A 21,985-nucleotide genomic window follows, 5' to 3' on the forward strand; every position below is an offset into this window, starting at 1 on the left:
GAAACTGAGGTTCAGGGAGATAAAATGGCCTGTGGTCATGTAGCTAACGTTGGTGATGGCATTTGAACTCAGGCCTTCTCAAGGCTAAGTCTAGCATTCTATCCACTTATCCGCTTATCTGTGGTTAGGATCTCATCCCTTTCTAGACTATGAGGTCAGGGATCTTGTCTTATCTAAACTTTTCTTCTCCCCTGGCACCTAGCACAATGTTTTCCACGCTGTAGGTGCTCAATAATGATCTGTTGAATGAATGAAAGGATGAAGACTATTTCCAATGAGAAGTTCTCATTCTAATACCCAACAGATACAGGAACTTCCCATCTAATGTGGAGGAACATCTTCCATCTATGTGGAAGTATATTTTTTCCATTAGATTTTAAGTTATAAATTAATCATCTTCCTTTTGCTAAGGCATTGTGACCTTTTATCCTGGGTTTATCACTAGGTTTCTGTTGGCAGTTGCTAAGGTAAACCTGGCCTGCTTTGCAAGCTGCTGCTGTTGCTGGCTCAGACTGTTCCCCAAACAGGCCCTAAGAAAGTGTGGAATGTACATCTGTGGTTAGAGTTTCCAACCCTGGCAGACAGTGTACATTGGAGATCACCTCACAGCTTTTATTCCTGCCAGCCTTAAAGTTTTATAATCTTTTAAAACCCTTTTCGTCTTGGGAACTAAGATAACAGCATTTTTTTTCATGTGTCCAAGTGATGGAGAATGAAAACAATTTTTTTCATTGTCATGGGGAACAAGAAAAATGGGATTAGAGGCATCAGAAAAGTGTTGGTCTCATCACTTCTTTTTACCCTATTGCTGACTTCTGCAAATTCCAATTCCTTAAAATTATTTTGAGATCAATAAAGCAGACTGACGCATTCAAATTAAGAAGTATAATACACTGAAAATTGTTTTTACATTTTCCAGGAACTCAATAATCCGTATAGGAAAACATTGCCAGGTTTTGTCAGTTCTGTGTATCTTGGAAAAGATTGAATTTTGCTATCATTCATTCATTCAACAAATGTTTGTTTCTGCTATTGTGTGCAGAAAACTCCACTAGTCTCTTGGGGGTTATACTACATAGGCCCATGGCTCCATAAAGGTAGTTGAGTCAACAGGAAACCAAAAAAGCCAGACTGAGACGACAGAGGTCACCAACGTCAGCTAGGGCACGGTGTGGATACGTCCAAGATTATGTGTGTATATACATATACATACATATATACATATATACATACATACATACATACATACATATACATACATATATATATAGATACACACACATATATACACTTATACATATACATACATATGTATATATACATACACATACGTATATATGTATATGTACACATACACATATATGTATGTGTGCATATACATGCATATATACATGTACACGCATACATGTATGTATACACAGTTACACGTATTTGTATTTACCTCTATTGTATATATTGACATATATGTATTGTGTATATGTACATATGTGTATGTGTGTGTGTGTTTCCAGGATGCAGTTTTATTTGGGATAAATGGTTAACTCTTAAATGTGCTTGCATTTTGGCTTCCTGATCCTTGACAGTCCCTCAGCTTTGAACTCGGGCAACTCACTCATCTTGACCACTTAAATATGGGTACCTATAGATACTTTGGTAGTGGACCAGCCTAGCCTTTGGATCATATTTTCTCTCCTCCCATCTTGAACCTGGCCACTCCCCTCCCATGGATGATTATCCTTCTAGTCTGCCTTTCATTACCATCATCTCTATAGTCCTCATTATAATCCAACAGACAGATGCATTACAACTGTAATGATAGGACTTATTGTAATATTGGCATTCTCTCAGCAGTGAGCAGCTCATATCACAGCCTGGCAGTAACAAGTGACTAAGATATACTATGTAATCAGCCCATAAAAATAGAATGGAGAAGACTGTGAAGGATTATAAATACCAAACCAGAGAGTTTGAATTGTATCATCAAGGCAATGAGAAACCATTGAAGCTTCTCAAGCAAGCTATGACATGGTCAGATCTACACAGGGCCTGGAGGAAAGAAGACCTGATTTTAGATTTGGCCTCTAACACTTACTGTGAGTGACCACGTGCAAGTCATTCAACTTCTGTCTGCCTCAGTGTCCTCATCTGTAAAATGAGGATGATAATAACAGCACCTACCTCTGATGTAACAATTCACAGAGTTGTTATAAAGATCAAACGGGGTAACATTTGTAAAGCACTTAGCACAGTGCCTGGAACATAGTAAGTGCTATATAAATGCTTATTCCCTTTCCTTTCCCTTTGGGAAAAACATTTTGGCAGCAGTATAAAGGATGGGCTAGAGCAGAGGGACATTGAGAGTAGGAAAAGTCCAATTAGAAGGATGTTGTAATAGTAAAGATGAGAAGTGATGAGGGTCCAGAATTAGGGTTGATGGATGTATGAGTGGAGAGAAAGGGACAGATTTGAGAGATGTTATGGGGTAGAATTGATAAGATATGGCAACTGAGTGGCTGTGAGGGAGAAGGAAGATTTGAGGATGATTGTAAAGTGATGAACCTAGGTGACTAGAAGAATGTGATGTCCTTGTCAGAAATAGTGTAAATTAGGAAGAAAAAAGTGGGTTCAGGGGAGAAAAAATTTGTTCTATTCTGGGCATCTAGGTGGAGATATCTGGCACACAACTGGAGAAGCAGAACTGGATCTAAGGAGAGAACTGAAGGTTGGATATGTATATTTTGAAGTTATATGTAAGTCAACTTAATAAGCATTTATTAAGTACCTACTATATGCTATATAGCACTGTGCGAAGTGCTGAGGATAGAAAGGCAAAAAGTTCCTGCTGTCAAGGAGTCTAATGGAGGAGGCAACCTCTAAACAACAATTAAAAACAAGATTATAGACAGTATAAATTAGAGATAATCTTAAAAGAAAGGCACTGGTATTAACGTTGATCAGGAAAAGTCTTCTTGAAGAAGAAGGGGTTTTAGCTGGGACCTGAAGGAAGCCAGGGAAGCCAAGAAACAGAGATGAGGAGGAGGGAGAGAATTCCAAGCATGGAGGACAGCCAGTAAAAATATGGTGTTTGTTTCCTCCTACTTTGGGTCTTTACTGAGATGATAACTGAATCCATGAGAGCAGATAAAATCACTGAGAGAGTTGGGAGAAAGAGACACAGGACAGAACACTGGGGTATACCTGTAGTTGGGGGAGGGAGGGAAGGGAGTCAAAATTATTGATCATGACAAGGTCAAGAAGAATGAGATCTGAAGAAGGCAATTGGGTTTAGCAATAAAGTGGGCATTGATGGCCTTAGAGAGAGTCATTTTAGTTGAATAGTAAGAGTCAGAAGAAAGGTGAATGGGAATTGAGAAAGTGGAGGCAATAAGGGTAGACAAGATTTTTCTAGGAATTTGACTATGATAGAAAAGAGGGATATAGGAAGATAGGTTGAAGAAATGGTAGGGCCAAGTGAAGGCTGAGAGAAAGAGAGGGAAGACAGAAAAAAAGAATATACAGGGGAAGAGATGATCTGCAGTGTCTGGAGAGATGTCAAAAAGGATGAGAAATGAGAAAAAGCTGCTAGATTTAGCAATTAAGAGATCATTGGAAATCATAGAAAGAGCAATATCAGTCAAGAGGTGAGCATGGGAGCTAAGGGGATAAGAGTTAGTGGGATATGAAGAAGTAGAAGCAAAGAGTACAAGCAGCTTTTTCTAGGTGTTTGTTGGTGAAAAGGAAAAGGAACATAGAATTATAGTTTAAGAAGATGGCAGAATCAAATGCAAGGGGTGGTTTTTTTGTTTGTTTTTAAAGATGAGGGAAATGTAGGCACATTTGTAGGCAACATGGAAGAAACCAATGGATAAAGAAAAGGCAATGAAGTTTAGAAAGAAAGGGGAGGGTTCAATGGAAAAAGTCACAAGGAGATGGGAAGGGATGGCCCACTTCTTCCTCCAAGACTGAGGAAGGACCAAAGAAGCAGAGAACTGGCAATGATGTCAAGAAGATTTTAGGTGAAGAATTTAATAAAATGAGACATTAACTTCAGTTTTCTCAATAAAATGTCAGACTTGGGCCTCTGCTGAGAGAGAGGGGCTATGAAGTCAACATCAAAACAGCCCCTACCCTCAAGGAACTTACATTAAACTGGGAGGAAATAATTAAATTCTTATTTATTACCAGAAAAGATTTTTCCTTTCACAAATGACTAATTCAATAAAAAAAAATGGCTAATGGATTTTCTGAGTTACATAGTGATATAAACACATTGACTGGTAGCACCAGGGGATATTGTAGGCAGAAGGGAAATTATATAAAAGATGTGTAACCTCTTGGATCTGGGAAGATCCAGGGACCATGTAATTGTAATTTTATGCTATCTTTTAATTACAAACATTGCATTTCTATAACCAAAGCTATATTCCAGACATCCTCTATGAAATGAGCAGCAACTTTGACTAAAGAAGAGGACTCATTCTAGTTTCTCATCAGTTTAGGACCAACATGGACTGCAATTGCTATCTAGTCACTCTCAATCACATACCATTTTGGCCGTCATTTAAAACTTTAGAAAGCAGGACCTCCCTGACTCGCAAAAACTGTACTTGCTGCCTATATGACTTTGGAAAAGTTCACCTCTCTAGGTATTAACTCCCTTATCTGTAAAATGAGATCACTGAACTAGATGACTCTCAAGGTCTATTCAAGCTTTAAGTCTATGATGCAGTAAAAGACCTCACCTCAAACCAGCTCTCAACTTTCTTTGATTCTATAGGAGTTGTTTTAGTAGATAAATCAGGATCTATATGGCAAGTCAGTATCAAGAGAGGGATTTGAACCCAGGTCTATCTAACCCCAAGCCCAGTTTTCTATCTCCCTCCACCATGCTGTACTTGCTTATTTATAAAGTATATCTTTTATATAAATTTCTAAGTAAAAAGTAATATAGCAGACTAGTTGAAAATCAGAACAGGCTTTTAAAAAAATTTTAACAAGTCTGAACATTTCATCTTTTATATCCTAAGAAGCCCTTTCTACTTCTAATAAACATTAGAAGCTATTTATGAAACTCCATACTCGTTGCTTTTTCCATGAAGGTTAAGAAATTTGGCCTCATCTTTTTATGGTTCCTGAGAAAATTACAAAAGAAGACTAGATTTCTGGGAAATGTCTGCTGTTGACCTCTACGTAGCTGCAAGGTAGCATTGCTGTAGGAATACTCTAACTGTGATAGAAAAATGCTTCCACAGAGTTTCTATTTATAATTTTCAATGTTTGCCAGATGCTTTGCATGAATTATTGCCTGGACCAATTAATTCATTTGGTTATACCATGGTGCTAATGAGGCTAAGATCATAGAGTTGATCCTTTCATATACTATTTAAGTGTAGAGAAAAGCCCTGTTCTACAGTTGTAAAACGCATGTGTGTCCATCATTGTAAAACAGATGCTGTTGGCCAGTCATCTTACACATGGAGACTATGAATCAGTCAGTCAGTCAGTCAACAAGTATTTATAAGAATCTATGATGTGTCAGCACTAGAAATACAAAGATAAAAATGAAACAGTACCTGCCTTCAATCAGACTGGGCAACAGTGTTGATAACCTGGCATAAACCAATTATGACCCATGGAAAGACAACTCAAAGCCCAGAAGCATAGACTATTGGAGGTGAAAGGGATATCGGAGATCATGTAGTTTTACACTCTTATGGATGAGGACATTGAAGCCCAAAGCAGTGAAGTCTTTCACACATTGCCAATGTAGGGCAGCATTATCTTTGTCTGTGAAAGGTAGCATGTTAGTTATAATTCACCAGCTCACTTGTGTCAAAAGCTAGGGTTTCTGATGCACATTCCAAAGGAGAAGGTCTCAGTAGGATGTATCAGGCACACAGCACACAGCTTGAAACCATACCTGAGAACATAGATTGTTGCTCAATGCACCAATTATCTCTGTAACCTTAGACAGGCAAGGCCACTTCCAGCAAGAAGGAGAAACATGAAACATACCTTCTGGCCTGACAGAGCCACCCAAACTACTCAGAACACTAAAGAAACTCACACTTAAAGAACATCCCGGATCATCACTTCCTTATTGGACATTTCCCAATGGATGTCCTAAAGCCTCTTAAACTCAATGTGTTCGAAACAGAAAACTCTATCTACCCCCATCCTGTGCTTCCCTATTTCTCTGTAGGGCACCACCATCCCAGTCACATGTGGTCACAATCTCAAAGTCTTTGTTGACTCTTCTCTTGTAACCAAGAAGTTACCGAGTCTCATCAATTCTGTCTCCACAGTCTCCAATCTAACCCACTGCTTTCTACTTAGAGAGCACCACCTACTTCAAGCCTCCATTGCCTCTCTCGTGGACTATTGCAATAGTGCCTAATTGGTCTATGCTGCTAGTTTCTCCCTTCTCTGGTCTATCCTTTACACAGATGAGAATGGATACGCCCAAACTATATGTCTGTACCACGTCACCCCCCTCGCACTCAAGAAGCATTAGCAGGTCCCAGTTGTCTTTACAATTAAATACATGCTCCTCTGTTCAGCATTTAGAATTTTTTTTTATAATCTACCTTCAGCCAATACTTCAGGCTAATTAAAAATTACATTTCTACCCTCATTCAATATTAGGGCCAAACTGCCTCCCATGCTTACATTCCATTTTCCATCTCCATGTATTTGTACAGACTGTCCCTATGCCAGGAATTCAGTCCCACCTCACCTTTTCCTAAGAGAATTCCAAACTTCCTATAAGGCTTAACTAAAGTGCTACTTCCTACATTGTCTATCCTGATTCCCCCAATTGCTAATATCATCCTCCCCACGCGCACACACACAAAAATTACTTGGTATTTTCTTTGTATGTATTTTGTATTTATTTATCTGCATTTATATTGTTTCTCCTCCCCAATAGATAAGCTCTGTCAGCAAGTCAAATCTATGAGCATTTATTAAGTACCTACTATGTTTCAAGCACTGTGATAAGCATTGGAGAGTTTTTAAAAAGGAAGAGAAAAAATCCCTACTCTCAAGGAGTTCTTGGTCTAATGGAGGAGACAATATTCAAACAACTATATAGAAATAAGATGTATAGCTAGATAGATAGATATGGGATAATATATATTATATACGGGATAAAATGGAGATTATCTCATAAGGAAGACACTAGCCTTGAGGGGTACTTGGAAAGGATTCTTACAGGAGGTGCGTTTAGCTAAGACTTGAAGGAAGCCAGAAGGCAGAAATGAAGAGGGAGAGAATTTCAGGCATAGGGGACAACCAGTGAAAAAATACCATAAAGAGTGAGGAGATAGAGCGAGTATCTCTCTCAAAGTACAAAGGAAGTCAGTGTCACTGGATTGTAGAGCATTGAAGGAGAGTAAAGTGTAAAAATAAGTAAAAATAAGTAGAAAGGGGTCAGGTTATGGAGGACTTTAAAAGCCAAACTGAGTATTTTCATATTTGAGCCTAGAGCTAATAGGGAGCCACTGAAGTGGCTCAGGGATAAGATGGGGGTGGAAGGATGGGCATGATGTGCTCAGACCTGCATTTTAGGAAGATCACTTTGACAGCCGAATGGAGGATGTACTGGGGAGAGAGATTTAAGTCAAGGGGCGCAAACAGAGGAGGCTGCTGAAGTGGTCTAGATGTGAGGTGATGAGAGCCTCTACAATGGAGAAAAGAGGGTGTATGTGATAGATGTCATGAAGGTAGAATATCAGACAGTAGACTGGATAAGAGGAGTGAAAGGATAAGGAGTCAAGGATGACACCCTAGATTGTGAGCCTAGTGTACTGGGAGAATGGTGGTGCCCTTGACAGTAATAGGAAAGTTAGGAAGAGGGGAAGGTTTGGGGAAAAGATACTGAGTTAAATCTTGGACGTGTAGAGTTTAAGATGTCCAAGAAATGGAGTTCAAGATGTCAAATAAACAGTTGGAGATATGAGACTGGTGATCAGAAGAGAGTTATGAAGGCAGGCATTATTTTGTTTTTTGTCTTTGTATGCAAAGTACACATGACATAATACATGTTTAATAAAAGCATATAGGATGAATGAGGAAACCCAAAAATCTCTAAAACGGTATTTTTGCTCACTGTTATAACAATGATAATTCACACACCTTAGTCATGCAACGAGCAGATGGTGATAGGGTTAGGTTGTATGAGGGAAAGGGACAGTACAAGAAATACTTGTTCTGTCCTTTCCCTCCCACCTTTGGTATTTCAGCCAGCCCCAGGCAATGAATACTCTTCTCTGGCCATACCTTTCTCTCTCAACTTTGTAGTATAGGAGACGTGACCTTCCATTGATCCACACCTAGACTCCATTCCTCATTCCAAAAGCAAAAATCCTCACTATTGTTTTTTCTGTTATGTCAGTCACATGAGGCTCTTCTGGCCCTATTGGGGAGTTTCTTGGCAAAGGTACTGGAATGGTTTGCCAGCTCCTTCTCCAGCTCATTTTATAGATGGAGACCTGAAGCAAACAGGGTTAATTAAATGTGCCCAGGGTCACAAATCTAGTCAGTGTCCAGATTTGAACTCAGGAAGATGGGTCTTCCTGACTTCAGCCCCAGGACTCTATCTACTGGCCACCTACCTACACTACCTGAATCTTTGCTCACTCATAACTTCATCACCTAGGGGTAAAGTGTCCTAAGTCACATAGCTCCTGTCTCTCTCTCTCTCTCTCTTTCTCTCTCTCTCTCTCTCTCTCTCTCTCTCTCTCTCTCTCTCTCTCAATCTCTCTCTCTCCTACTTGGGAGTTTATAAGAGTTATTTTAAAAATCAAAACTATAAGATTTGGCTTAGTCCCCAGTTAGAGAATAACCTAATGTTTGAGACCGAAGAGTACATCTATATCCTGTTTATATCTGTGAATACCAAGGTAGTCCCTGACTTCCTCCATTGCAATCCCCACTATGTGTAATTAATTAACAGGTGTTAGTCGTACAGAATTTGCAACTAATCGTGGTTTACATAAGACAAAAATCAGGAATTAGAAACAGTTTAAAGAAATAGAGAAAGTCATGTACAAAAATCCTGACACCTGCAGGCATTTGGGAAAGGAGCGGGTTCTCTTAGCTTGTCCTTTTACTGATCTCTAAGAAAGACAAACTAGGAACAGATTCATTGTGTTCCAACCACACCCATCAGATTGTTTTGTAATGACTGGAGGCCTTGGTTGATGGTGCCATGCTCACTCCACCCCCAACCAGAACTAAATCTAAACTTCATGCTTAGTTTTCCTTATATCAGCCTCAACCAACCACTCCTGCTGCTTCCACAGACTCCAATTCAAAATAACTTCCAGCATGGTGAAACTTATGCTTCTGCAACTGAGCTGTTCCTAGGTGGGTGTTTGTGATCCTTCCCCTCCAAGTGAGGCTAATCCACATTTCCCTCTTGGATTACAATTCCTAAAAGTCCGTGCAGTCATATTCTGAAGGCCAGTTATGCTTCCATTCGCATTCTGGTCCATATTCTACAGACAGAGTTGAGATCACGCCAAAACCATCCACAGCTCTGAATGTGATTAGTCACTATATCCTCTGGAAAGAGATTCACCAGAGTAAAGGCCTGTGGCCTGTTCTCTCCTTTTCCTTTACTCTGCGAGGTATATATGGATATCCCTGCAGCCCTGTATTCCAGAGACATCGGGAACAAGAAGACTGAAGCATATGGCAATTCAATGACTTGCTCAGGCTGCCACAGTGAATGACCATTGGAATCAGGACTAGTTCTCTCCTTCTTGGCTCTCAAAAGTGTTCAGAGCATTGGACTTTCACTGTGAAGGCTTGTGTAGAGCATTCAAGTCTTGGTATCTACCCATTGTTTTCCACTGATGCTTATTCAAGAGAAAAAAGGGAGCTTTAATTAATGAGGGATATGGTATCTTTTTAAAAAAAAAAACAATGCTTCCGTGGTTTATTGACTCTTTAATCTCACTGATCTGTATGATTTCTAAACTGTTATTGTCTTTGTCTACCACATTCTTTCCATTTGGCAAAGAGATGAAGGAATTACTGGCCAAGTAGTTTGTAGATTCTTTTGACATCCTCATTATAGTGATTACTTTTCATAAGTTCAATTTTCATAGTAAATGGTATTATCCTATTTTGATGTCTTTTTCTCTTTCTTTTTCCCATTTTTAAGCATTAGTAGCTTGTTTCAACTGTGGTTGGAACTATTTAAATTGTACCTTGTAACTTGAATGATTTCAATCATATCTTATCATCTTTATCCTTCTATTTTGATGTTGATTTTTGTCTTTGCTCTAAGTTGTTGATGGCCTGACTCTACCCAGGCAATGGATATTAAAATGTCTATGACTCTGATTTTAAAACCAGTCATTTTCTCTGTTAGATATAGAAGCAGCAGTTATGTCAGGACAGAAATGTCAAATTTGAAAACTCCTTAGTGCCCTGAACCATATTAAAATGTAATTAGAAATGTTTATCAAAATGAATAAAAATACAATACAACATAGATAATGTTAATTTGTGGTTTTCTAAGTCAATAAATGGCCAGCAAGAATCTGTTTCTATTTGAGTTTGACACAACTGCTGGAGTAGCTAAAGCTGACCTTGTACACAGAGGGCTGGTATTGGAGCCATCAAAACTGAGGCTCAAATCTCCCTCTGGGACACACTGACTTTGTGAATCTGGCCAAGTCACTTCAATCCTGAGGGCTCTATGTAACTTTTTAAGACTATAATTTGCAGAAAAGGTAAAATCTGCACTAGTAGAGAGAATGTCCTTATTTGACAGTTCCCTATATCAATGAAATTTTAAGTCTAGTCCAGGGGTGAGGAACCTGTGACCTTGAGGCCACATGTGGCCCTCTAGGTCCACAAGTGCGGCCCATTGACTGAATCCAAACTTCACAGAACACATCCCCTTAATAAAAGGATGTGTTCTGTAAAATTTGGACTCAGTCAAAAGGCTGCACCCAAGGACCTAAAGGGCCATATGTGGCCTCGAGGCCACCCCTGGATCTCTCTCTCCTAAAATGTCATTATTCTTTGTGATGTTGTTCAGTACTGTCTGTGTCCAATGCCTTTTGAAGGTATTCTTGAAGAAAGTGTTTGTGATTTATGTGTGTCTTTGGTACAGATCAAAAGACTGTGGATCCTTTCATTTCTAGATCCTGAACCATATTTTGCAACATTTTTAACAAGGCAATTCTGAAATTTTATTCAGGGGCTTCAACTTCTTACAAGTTTGTTTATTTTGGGAGAGTGGGGGAAGGGTTACTGCTTCTAGGAAACAACATAGCATAGTTCAAAGAGCTCTGGATTTAGAGCCAAGGCAACTGACTTCAAGTCCCATTTCTGCCATTTATGAGCTCTATAACTTAATATCTTTAGGTTTTTAAGTTTCCTCAGCTGTAAAATGAAGATACTAATATTTGCACTTTCTACCTCCAGGGTTACTGTGAGGAAAGGGCCTTGTAAATATTAAAGTGATATATAAATGTAATTTGACATTTTCTTCATTCTAAACTTGTTCAAAATCCCTAAGCAACAAATGAATTTTTCCATCTCTTCCTGTGAGTATTTCATTAACACTCTCTGTTTTGTAATCTTCCCCAACTTCTCTCTCTATTAGTCACAATCATGTGAGCACCCCTTCCACACATGATTTCTTGGGCTTTTTCTTATTTTGATATTTATATCATATTTTTCTTTTTTCATCTTTTTCATATTTAGTGCTTTTTATTTTCACTTTCCAGGAGTGGAAGGGGGCAGGGGTGTACATGGTTAAAGGGGGAAAAGTTTGCAAATCACAATCTCAGGAGAATCACAACTGTTAGATGAACTAATAGAAAATTAATATTATGATTCATTGTATTTATGAGTCATTGTCACTGGGCAGCATAGAAATCAATGAGTTAGGATAACTTTCAGATAACCTTAACAGTTAACAGAATCACTAATTTAACTCACATGTACAAAAATATTCATAGCAGCTCTTTTTGTGGTGGCAAAGAATTGGAAATTGAGAGGATGCTCATCAATTGGGGAATGGCTGAGCAAGTTGTGATATATGAATGTAATGGAATACTATTGTGCTATAAGAAATGATGAACAGGCTGACTTCAGAAAAACCTGGAAAGACTTATATGGTCTGATGTAGAGTGAAGAGAGCAGAACCAAGGACTTTGTACACAATAACAGCCATGTTATACAATGACTAAGAATGTTAAACTGAACCCTTCTCAGCATTACAAGGATCTAAGCCATCTCCAGAGGCCTTGGGATGGAAAAGGCTGTCCACATCCAAAGAAAGAACTATGGAAGTCGAATCACTATCACTTATTTTTACCTTCTGTCGAGTTTTGTTTCATCTTTCTGATGGTTCCTCCTATTGGTTTTGATTTTTACTTACAACTTCACTAATGTGAAAATATGTTTAATGGGTATGTAAATGTAAAGCCTATGTCAGATCGTGTGCGGTCTTGGGGAGGGTGGGCAGGAGGAAAAGGGAGAAAAATTTTCAACTCAAAAGCATATGGAAGAAAAAAAAATTTTTTAATTTTTTAAAAAAGAATCACTAATTTAAAAACAAGCCAGCAATGGAAGCTGTTTATATGAAATGAAGAGATGACTATATGTGTGCATGTGCGTGTGTGTGTGTGTGTGTGTGTGTATATATATATATATATGTATATGTACATATACATATATATATATGTATATGTACATATATGTGCGTGCATACACACACATATCTATGTATAAACCAGGGTTGGAGATCACCTTTACCACATCAGTCATAATCATCACCATATTAATAGCTAACATTTACATAGCACTTCAACATTTACAGAATTTTTTATAAAAATAGCATCTTTATCCTCACAACAATCCTGAAAGGTAGGTACTCTTATTATTCTCACTGCAGCAATAAGGAAACTGAGGCAGACAGAGGTTAAGTAACTTGCCCAGGGTCACAGAACTAGTAAGTGTCTGAGGCAGGCAGGATTCCAATTCAGGTCTTCCTCATTCCAAGTCAAACATGCTCTTGCCACTATGCTACAACTCATCTATGATAGCTGTGAAATACGCTTTGTCTTTTATAGATGAGCAAAGCTACTAACATTCTAGAAATCCTACTGTTTTTGAGGGAACTATCATATTCTGTTCTGTCTTCAGTGACTCCATACACTTGTACAGAAGTGTCAAACACATTGCCCATAGGCGACATACAGCCCACAACACGCCCAAACACAGCCCCAACCAGATTAAAATGTAATTCGAAAATATTTAACAGAATAAATAAAAATATAATAAAACATAGATAATATTACATCTTAAAACTAAATCAATCTACAGCATGTATATTGTATGATCTAATGGCCCCTATTGAGTTTTACATCATTGGTCTTATAGATGTGGCTTTTCCCTATACCGGTGAAGACCAAAGCCCAGTCACAGTCCTCTCCTCCTTTCTTATTCTTACTCATGTTTTGCCCTAAGCCCTCCATAGCAGAACCACCTAATACACTAGCTCTCTCAACACTTTATGGGTATCAGGGTAACTCCTAGGTTGTCCATATGTTATCCTTCCCTCACCCTTGCTGTATAACTGGTCTTCCTCCATGCAGTCAAAAATGACCCTGATGATGCTTTTTATGCCATTTCTCGCATGGAAGTTATTGTTGCCGCACTATGTTGCAATCCACTAATAGCCCCCAGATAGCTTTCCATTGAGCCCTTTTTGGGTCACCTGCAGTCATGATTCTTCTGAGATTCTGATATTCCACAATTCACAGCCACAAGGCATCATTGGGAGAATACTGGCATTGAAAAGGTAGCTTTTTGTAGCAGTGAGTGGTCATGATTATTGAAAATGTTGTACTATTTCCTATATTCAGTCATTCCATAATCTTACTGAGTGGGTTACCAATTGGTCTAGTGTGCAGCTAAAAATAGCTAAGGAAGACCGTCATTTCTGTTCAAGAGGTACAAGTTGGTTGGACAGATATACTGTCTCTAATAAACACTTCCGTGCTGTTGCAAAGGATGCATTTTTAAAAATCTCAGGCATGTAAGTGAATTGTATTCAGATTATTTTAATAGCAATAATTTATGATACAGGTGTAATAATAGCTCTTAAGTAAATAGAATTAAAATCCCATGGTGTAATTCTTTATCAAAGTACTTTAAATGGCATAAGCATTTTCACATAGTGTGTACTGCTGAGGGTACTTGATATTATGAGAACAATGCCACCAGTGTGAAATAAAACTAGATTTCAAGAGAAATAACATGTGAGGAAAATGTTTTAATACTTCATTAGAAAGCAAGGAGAGTTCCAAGCAGATAGAATCCATGAGTTAAACAACCTCATACTTAATAACTTTTTTAAACCTTGCAATACAGTCAGAAATATCATAGTCATTTCTTGTCATTCAGTCAACAAGCATTAATTAAATGTTTACACTGTGTCAGGCACAGTGCTAAGTGATGAGATTACAAAGAAAGTCCAAAATAACCCCTACCCTCAAGGAGCATACATTCTAATTTGACTCCTTTCCTAAAGAACATCTTCTAGATTCTTCTGAATCTCTCCTTTCTCCTCCCTGCCCTTTACCATACCACTCTATGTTCTAATGAACCTGTATCCATCCGTTATAGGTATAGTTCCCAGTTAGTCAGCAGTCTGTACTCCTAAACACTATAGTGATTGAGAAGAAAGGATAATAATGAGAAAAGAATTTCTTAACACAGTAGTGTGCCAGAACCATTTCATATAGGGTCAGGGAGCTGATAATTAAATTTTCAGTGTCAACATTTAAATTTTGGAAATCAGCAAACTTACAAGTCAGGTTTTGATTTCGTTTTCTTGATTGTCTAGACTTAAGAAAATGATGGAGAAAAATTATAATAATGTAGACTAAACTTATATGTGTGTTAAATGTATATTGGGGAGGAGATGTTAAACATTTACCAAGTGTACAGCCTTGGGGGTCATGGCTCCCCAAAGGGGTCTGTGGATATGCTTTGGGGCATCTTTGAAACTGGATGGCAAAAAAAAATTACATCTTCATATTTACTAATCTCTAACAGAATTTAGCATTTCCTTCCATTATGAATGTAGGCAACAAGCATCTTCTGAGTAGACCATAGGCTTCTTTAGATAGAGTCTGTGACATTAAAAAAAATCAAATTTAAAAAAAAAGTTAATACTTCTGTACCAGAAGAAGGATAATGCTTTGCTGGCTGCTCCATTTCTGCCTGACGCCTCCACTTCCCATATAATTAGTCTCTTTTCTACTTCCTCCTTATTAATCTGTCTTTCTTTTGAGCACCTTTAGTTTTCTGAGTGTGTCTTTGTAAAGTCAAGGTAGCAAGTGTCTGTGGGCAGGTATTTTCTGCACTAGGCCTGAGATTTCATTGGTCTAGGGTAGTTGCCCTGAGGAAACTCTCTCTAGCAGGGCAGGGCAGCATCTTCTCTATAACTCACTGCCTGGGGCACTGAGGTTAAATGAATTGCCCAGGGTCATGCTGCCAGTATATGTCAGAGTCTGAATTTGAATTGAACCGAGTCTTTTTGACTCCAAAGCTAGCTCTCTTTCCACAGTGTTATTGCCTCTTGTAGTAAGTGGTTCAGACTCCCCAAAATCACTACATTTAGTAAAGGAAAGCCCAGGCAAGTAGGGCTTAGGGGAAGAAGAAACAAATTGTACTTAAAAAAAAAAGAACCGGGACAGCTAGGTGGTGCAGTGGATAGAGCACCGGCCCTGAAGTCAGGAGGACCTGAGTTCAAATCCAGCCTCAGATCAAACACTTGACACTAGCTGTGTGACCCTGGGCAAGTCACTTAACCCCAATTGCCTAAAAAAAACAAAAAACACCTTATAATCAGGAGGCTGGGTTCTACTTCTGCCTTTCACTCACTTGCTGTGTGACTCTGGGTGAATCTGGGCTCTGGGCTTCATTTTCCACATCAGTACAGTTGTTGGAGTGGATGATCTCCAAGGTGGAGTCCCATGCTGAAGGTTCTGTGGTCAACTTTCATATCCCACACAGTCCTTAGGACATTCAGAATAAGTGGATTTAGTTAAACCAATTCAATCTTATGATGACACCATACAGTAGGTTAGATACAACTGTCTTCATTGCCTGACCAGAGGAATTAAAACATAAGAAGGCTAAGATCACTTCATCAAATCCCTGCTGCTAATCTGGGATGTGTAACATTCATATGCCCGCAGAGATCCTTGAATATTATTGTAAAGTATGCATAAATTTCTGTAGACCATGACGAAGCCCTCCATGCTATCCACAAGTGTTGGTCAGGGACAGTTTAGATGCCCTGCACCCTTGGAACCTAGGTCATTGTCTCATCCATCCTGGAACCAAACTGGAGAAGTACAGCGGGATAATTCCAATCTAATTCTACTAATGCTACTCCTGGAGTCAGAAAGCTATTTGGTCGTTTCAGCCATGTCCAACTCTTTGTCACCCCATTTGGGGTTTTCTTGGCAAAGATAATGGAGTGCTTTGTCATTTCCTTCTCCAGGTCATTTTATAGATGAGGAACTGAAGCAATCAGGGTTAAGTGAGTGACTTGCCCTGGGTCACATAGCTAGTAAGCATCTGAGGCTGGATTTGAACTCATAAAGACTAGTTTTCCTGATTCCAAGCCCAGTGCTCTATCCACTGCACCACCTAGCTGTCAGGAAGACCTGAGTTCAAATACTGCTTCACATCTTTACTAGCTATGTGACTTAACCTTTGTCTGCCTCAGTTTTCCTTTCTGTAAAATGGGAATCATAATAGCATTTACCTTCCTGGGTTGTTGTGAGGATCATATCAGATAATATACATTAAGTGTTATATAAATGCTAGCTAACATTTTACTATTTAAATGTGTTACACTTCTCATATTGCACATATTAATTTGGGTCCTTCCATTTTTTTAATTTCTAGGTCATTATATTTATGTGGACTCTACCTTTGCCAAGCAGGGGGAGAAAGCAGTCCTGCTGAGTCCTGACCTACAGGCAGAGGAGTGGAGCTGCCTTCGGCTAGTTTATCAGATCACCACATCTTCACCATTTCTATCCATCCCCAGCCGGCTAAATCTCTTCATCAGGTTTGAAGGAGAAAACTTTGATCGGTTGCTGTGGTCAACCAAGGAGTCTTCTGATAGTTGGCTCATAGCCAGTCTAGATTTGCGAAATAGCACCAAGAAATTCAAGGTAGGCAGAATATGGCAATGGGGTGCAAATTTCTTTATGCATGTTTCATGTATTCCTGGGACCTGGGTTAAAACTTCTGGCATAATGGGTGTTTTGACATATTGGGAATTTATACTTGTTTAGGGGGCTGAAACATCATAAAGAAAGATTAATAATAAAAAATGATATTGTGTTCACCTATCCCTAAATTAGATTTTGTTAGACTACTTCTCCACCTATTTAGTAGGATTCTCAAATATTAGCAGCTTATAAATTGTTTTAAGTTGAACTTTGCAAGCAGGAATGCCTTTCTAAATGGGCTTTAGGAAGCATTCTCATTTTCTTATAATTTGATTTTATTTGGCTAATATATATGTATATGTCTTTTATATAATTACTTGCTACAGATTTGGGATGAAGCATAAAATTGTTTTTTTTTAAAAAGATAAATGCAAGTATTTTGAGAAGAATCACACCTGTAGTATGTGTTCAAATTCTAGAGTATATGTCCCTTTCAGATACTTACACTTTCTCCCAAGAAAAAGAAGGGAATTAGTGAGACAAAGGATGCCCCTTCTAGCCATTCTTCTTCCTTCTCCCTAGTATTTTAAACCCCAGATGTGGGCTCACTTAACCCTTCCTTAGCCTTTTTCCATGCTTTGGGACCAATTAGGCCCAAAGATTGACTCCAATCAACCTTGCTATTGGTGCCACTTTGACCTGTAGATTAGTTCAAGTAAATGGCCTCCTTTGTCTGTTGTTATTAAACCCTCCTTTAGAACTCCAGTTCTGTAATTGAGCTCCTGTCTTGCTTTTGGGTTCCTGAATCTCAACCTTGCTACCATGTCTTATATCTCAGCCCACTTGGAAGCAGGATCTGAAGTCTTCTTGGACCTCAGTCCCTAACATTTATTGACAGAGCTCCTGATGCTATCATGTCTGACCTTTTGCCTCTTGTCTGCTACTAGACTATCTAGACATTTATCACCTACCACTATCAACTACCAATGGGCCTACCTCATGCCATTCACCTGTCTTTCTAAAATTCTGCTCATTGCCTGAGATATTCTGGAGCCAGCTCCACAGATTTTTAGGTTTTTAGTGTGAACATTCATACCTTGGAAACGACAAACAGAGCTTGATTTGTTTTGGTGATTGTCTGGATTTAAGAAAGTGATGGCGAAAATGTTAACAATGCAAATTAAACATAAAAGTGTGTCTAGCATACATTTTCCCCCCAGAGAGCTACTTGTTAAATATTTACCAATACACTCCTGCCTGTTAACGATAAACCCTTGAAATTTTCATTTGCCTCAAGTTTCTCTTGTTGTTTACTCTTAGATGCTGCCCAAATGGTTCTTTCTAGTTATGCGTAATCTAGCCTGACCTATCCCTGGCACTAACAAACAGATTGATATAGCTCCTGGGAAAAGCATATACTTGTTGGAAATAATGTTAGTGTGAGAAGGCTGGATTAAGGACACAGTGAGTCTTCATGGATGCATATTTTGTTTGTCTCCTTCCCCTTTTTCCTCCACCTTCCTTTGTGGCTCTAAAGAATTAGTAGAAAACACTGAGAAACTGAAATCAATCGCCTATTTCTATGTCAAGAATAATAAGAGAAAATCAAAGTAAAGCAACTCTGAGCTTTTGCCTAATGCCCGTCAGATAATCAAAGATGAGAAAAGATAAAAATTATATATGTGGGAAGGGCCATGGGAAGACAAGCACACTAATACACTGTTGGTGGAGCTGGAAAACAATTTGGTATTATACAAGGAAAGTCATTAAACTATATATACTCCATTGACCCAGAGATACCACAAGAAATCAAAGACAGAACAACAAATCTCATAAATACAAAAATATTGGTAGCAGAACTTTTTGTTATTGCAGGAAACTGGAACAAAATGAGTAGCCACCCATTTGGGACTGACCAAACCAACTGTGACATGTGAAAGTAATAGAACACTATTATCCTATAAAAGAAACTACAAAAATGAAGAACTCAGCAAAACTTGGAAAGATGTATATGAACTGATGTGGAATGAAGTAAGCAGATGCAGAACAGCTTATACAATGATCACAATAATGTGTTATGCACAATCCCTTTTGGGCAGTTAGATAGCACAGTGGATAGAGTGCCAGGCCTGAAGTCAGGAAGAATTGTTTTTCTGAGTTGAAATCTGGCCTCAAAGTCACTTAACCCTGTTTTCCTTGGTTTCCTCATCTGTAAAATGATCTGGAGAAGGAAATGGCAAACCACTACAGTGTCTTTGCCGAGAAAACCCCAAAATGAGTCACAAAGAGTCAGGCACAACTGAAAATGACTAAAACACACACACACACACACACACACACACACATGTACACACACTAATGTAAAAGAAAACAGTACTAAAAAAAAACTTTAATTAATGCATTAGTCAAACATGACCTCATTGAGATCTTGGTAAAATGTATCTCCATTATCACAATGGTGTCAGCGATAGACTACAGATATATGAAGAATGAAATATCATTAGACCTGACCAATGTATTGATTTGTTTTGCTTAGTGGAGACTAATTGTTGTAAGAGACTACTCTATTGTCAGAGGTTGATGGGTAGAAAGTCATTGGGAAATTATGCCTATGTTTAAAAACAGTATTAATAGGGGAGTGGAGGGTAGAAATGGAGATTGGAGTGAGAGGACTATTAATAACAGTATCTCTGGACAAACGGGATTGGCCATTTTTTCATCTGAAGAAGCAAGGAACCAGTGAATAATCACCTTTGTTTGACTCTCTGCATCCCATTTCTTATCTCTGAAATGACATAAGGAAACACTAAAGTATATGGGATACTGTAGTAAGGAGAAGCTCCTCTTTTGACACTGTAAAGGGTTCCTGGGGCCCTGGTAGCTACTGGAAGCCAGTCTGAGCCTGAATATGAAGAGGATCTTCTATACTGCCACAGATCTGTGATTTCATGGCCTGAATTTATCGATGTTCATCAATGGCTATGGCCCTCCAAAACATTTTTTTCCTGGTGGCTACCTTTTTGGTGATAAGTTTCTCCACACCTAGTTCAGCTGATCTTCAGACAATGCATCTTCCTCACCAGGCCTGGGCTTGAAGTCTTTCCAGCGTTCTGGGGCCTTGCTGCCATAGCCTGGAAGGTCCCAGGGTCACCTTCACACCATGAGGATGTACTGGGAGATGACTGGGATAATGGCTACTTGTTTAAACTTGGGCTAAAGCTATGCAGAATGTGAATCCTGTGACCGTTCACCTATTCCCTCTGTGGAGTTGCCTAGGACAACTAGCCATTAGTAGCGTCTGCTGAGATTGATATGAAAGCAAAGATTTGAAATGGTAAAAACTTATGTAACTGGAGTGTTTTAAGGTACATATTGTGCCCAGGTCCACCCTAAGAAGAATGATGCACACAGACACAAGGTTACCATGCAAATAGCACACTCATAAGCAGACACGGCTCATAGACAGGCATTGTGGTATCAGAAAGAACACAGGATTTGGGGTCAGAGAATCTGCCTCAGTCACTTAGAAAGTATGTGTCCCTAGGGCAATCACTTAATGTGGCTGAGCCTCAGTTTCCTCATCTTCAAAGTGGGAACAATAACAGCACCTACCTCACAGGGCTTTTGTGAGAATTAAATGAGATGATGTATGTAAAGTGTTTTGGAAATGTTGAAGTGCTGTAGAAATATAAGCTATTATTATTATTATATTTCAGCTCTGCAACGTACAACCTGTATGACTTTAGGCAAGACACTCAAGTCTACAAGCTTTATAAAACAGAAAATAAAGGGTTTGGATTAAATTTTTAAAAAAACAGTGTTAATAAAAGATTTATTTAATTAAAAAAAATAACTGCTGCAGCAGTTTCATGACAGCCTTCAATAGTGAGGTGAGGTCTTCTTTCACTGCCCAATCAGGTTAAACCAGGGGTAGGGAACCTGTGGCCTTGAGGCCACATGTGGCCCTCTAGATCCTCAAGTGTGGCCCTTTGACTGAATCCAAACTTCACAGATCAAATTTAAATTGTGGCCTAGGCTAGAGTGGACAGTTGCCACAAGTAGCTAGCAATTGAGTGGTACCGGGGTACCTCTAGAGTCAGAGGACTTGGATTCAAATACTACCTCTAATATTTTCTATCTATGTGACCTTGGATAAGTCACCTAACATTCCTGGGCCTCAGTTTCCTCATCTGTAAAATGAAGGAGTTGTATTAGATGTCTTCTGAGGTCCCTTCAAGCACTAAATCCACGATCCTATGAATAACTAGTTTATTTTGGGCAGCTAGGTGGTATAGCGGATAGAGCACTGGATCTGGATTCAGGAAGACCCTCAGATCACCTCAAGCACATATTAAGTATGTGACCCTGGGCAAGTTACTTCACCTCTATTTGCCTCAGTTGTCTCATCTGTAAAATAGAAATAACAATAGCACCTACCTTGCAGGGTTATTGTGGGGATCAAATGAGATAATATTTGTAAAGCGCTTAGCACAGTGCCTGACACATTTGTTATATAAGTGTTAGCTATTATTGTTATTATTATTATTATTATTATTATTATTATTTAGTATATGTTGTTGTTGTTCTTTTGTACACTTAACAAATGACCTTGCTCAGTACATACTACCTATTTGTCTTTTTTTAATATGAGAGTGAAGGTGACTTTAGCAACAGCTTGTTTTCATACTTAAACACACTACCTTCCTTACCGAATACTCTTCCATGTGCATTTTTTAGAGTGAGGGTAATGATACATC

The 21,985-nt window shown here is 38.7% G+C and overlaps 1 protein-coding gene and 1 long non-coding RNA gene across 3 annotated transcripts in view; one reads left to right on the top strand and one right to left on the bottom strand.

Moving 5' to 3' along the window:
• Positions 1 to 21,985, top strand: part of MAMDC2 (MAM domain containing 2) — a 222,146-nt gene that overhangs the window by 85,849 nt on the left and 114,312 nt on the right. For both annotated transcript variants that reach the window (XM_021001775.2, XM_021001776.2), the window contains exon 3: positions 16,957 to 17,228. In XM_021001775.2, coding sequence (XP_020857434.1) covers positions 16,957 to 17,228 — 272 coding nt within the window. The remainder of the gene's footprint in view (positions 1 to 16,956; positions 17,229 to 21,985) is intronic.
• Positions 1 to 21,985, bottom strand: part of LOC110218813 (uncharacterized) — a 92,533-nt gene that overhangs the window by 34,130 nt on the left and 36,418 nt on the right. The window lies entirely within an intron of this gene.

The sequence above is a fragment of the Phascolarctos cinereus genome, unplaced genomic scaffold (genome assembly GCF_003287225.1).
Source record: "Phascolarctos cinereus isolate Bilbo 61053 unplaced genomic scaffold, phaCin_HiC Scaffold_4;HRSCAF=312, whole genome shotgun sequence".
In the NCBI taxonomy this organism is placed as follows: domain Eukaryota; kingdom Metazoa; phylum Chordata; class Mammalia; order Diprotodontia; family Phascolarctidae; genus Phascolarctos; species Phascolarctos cinereus.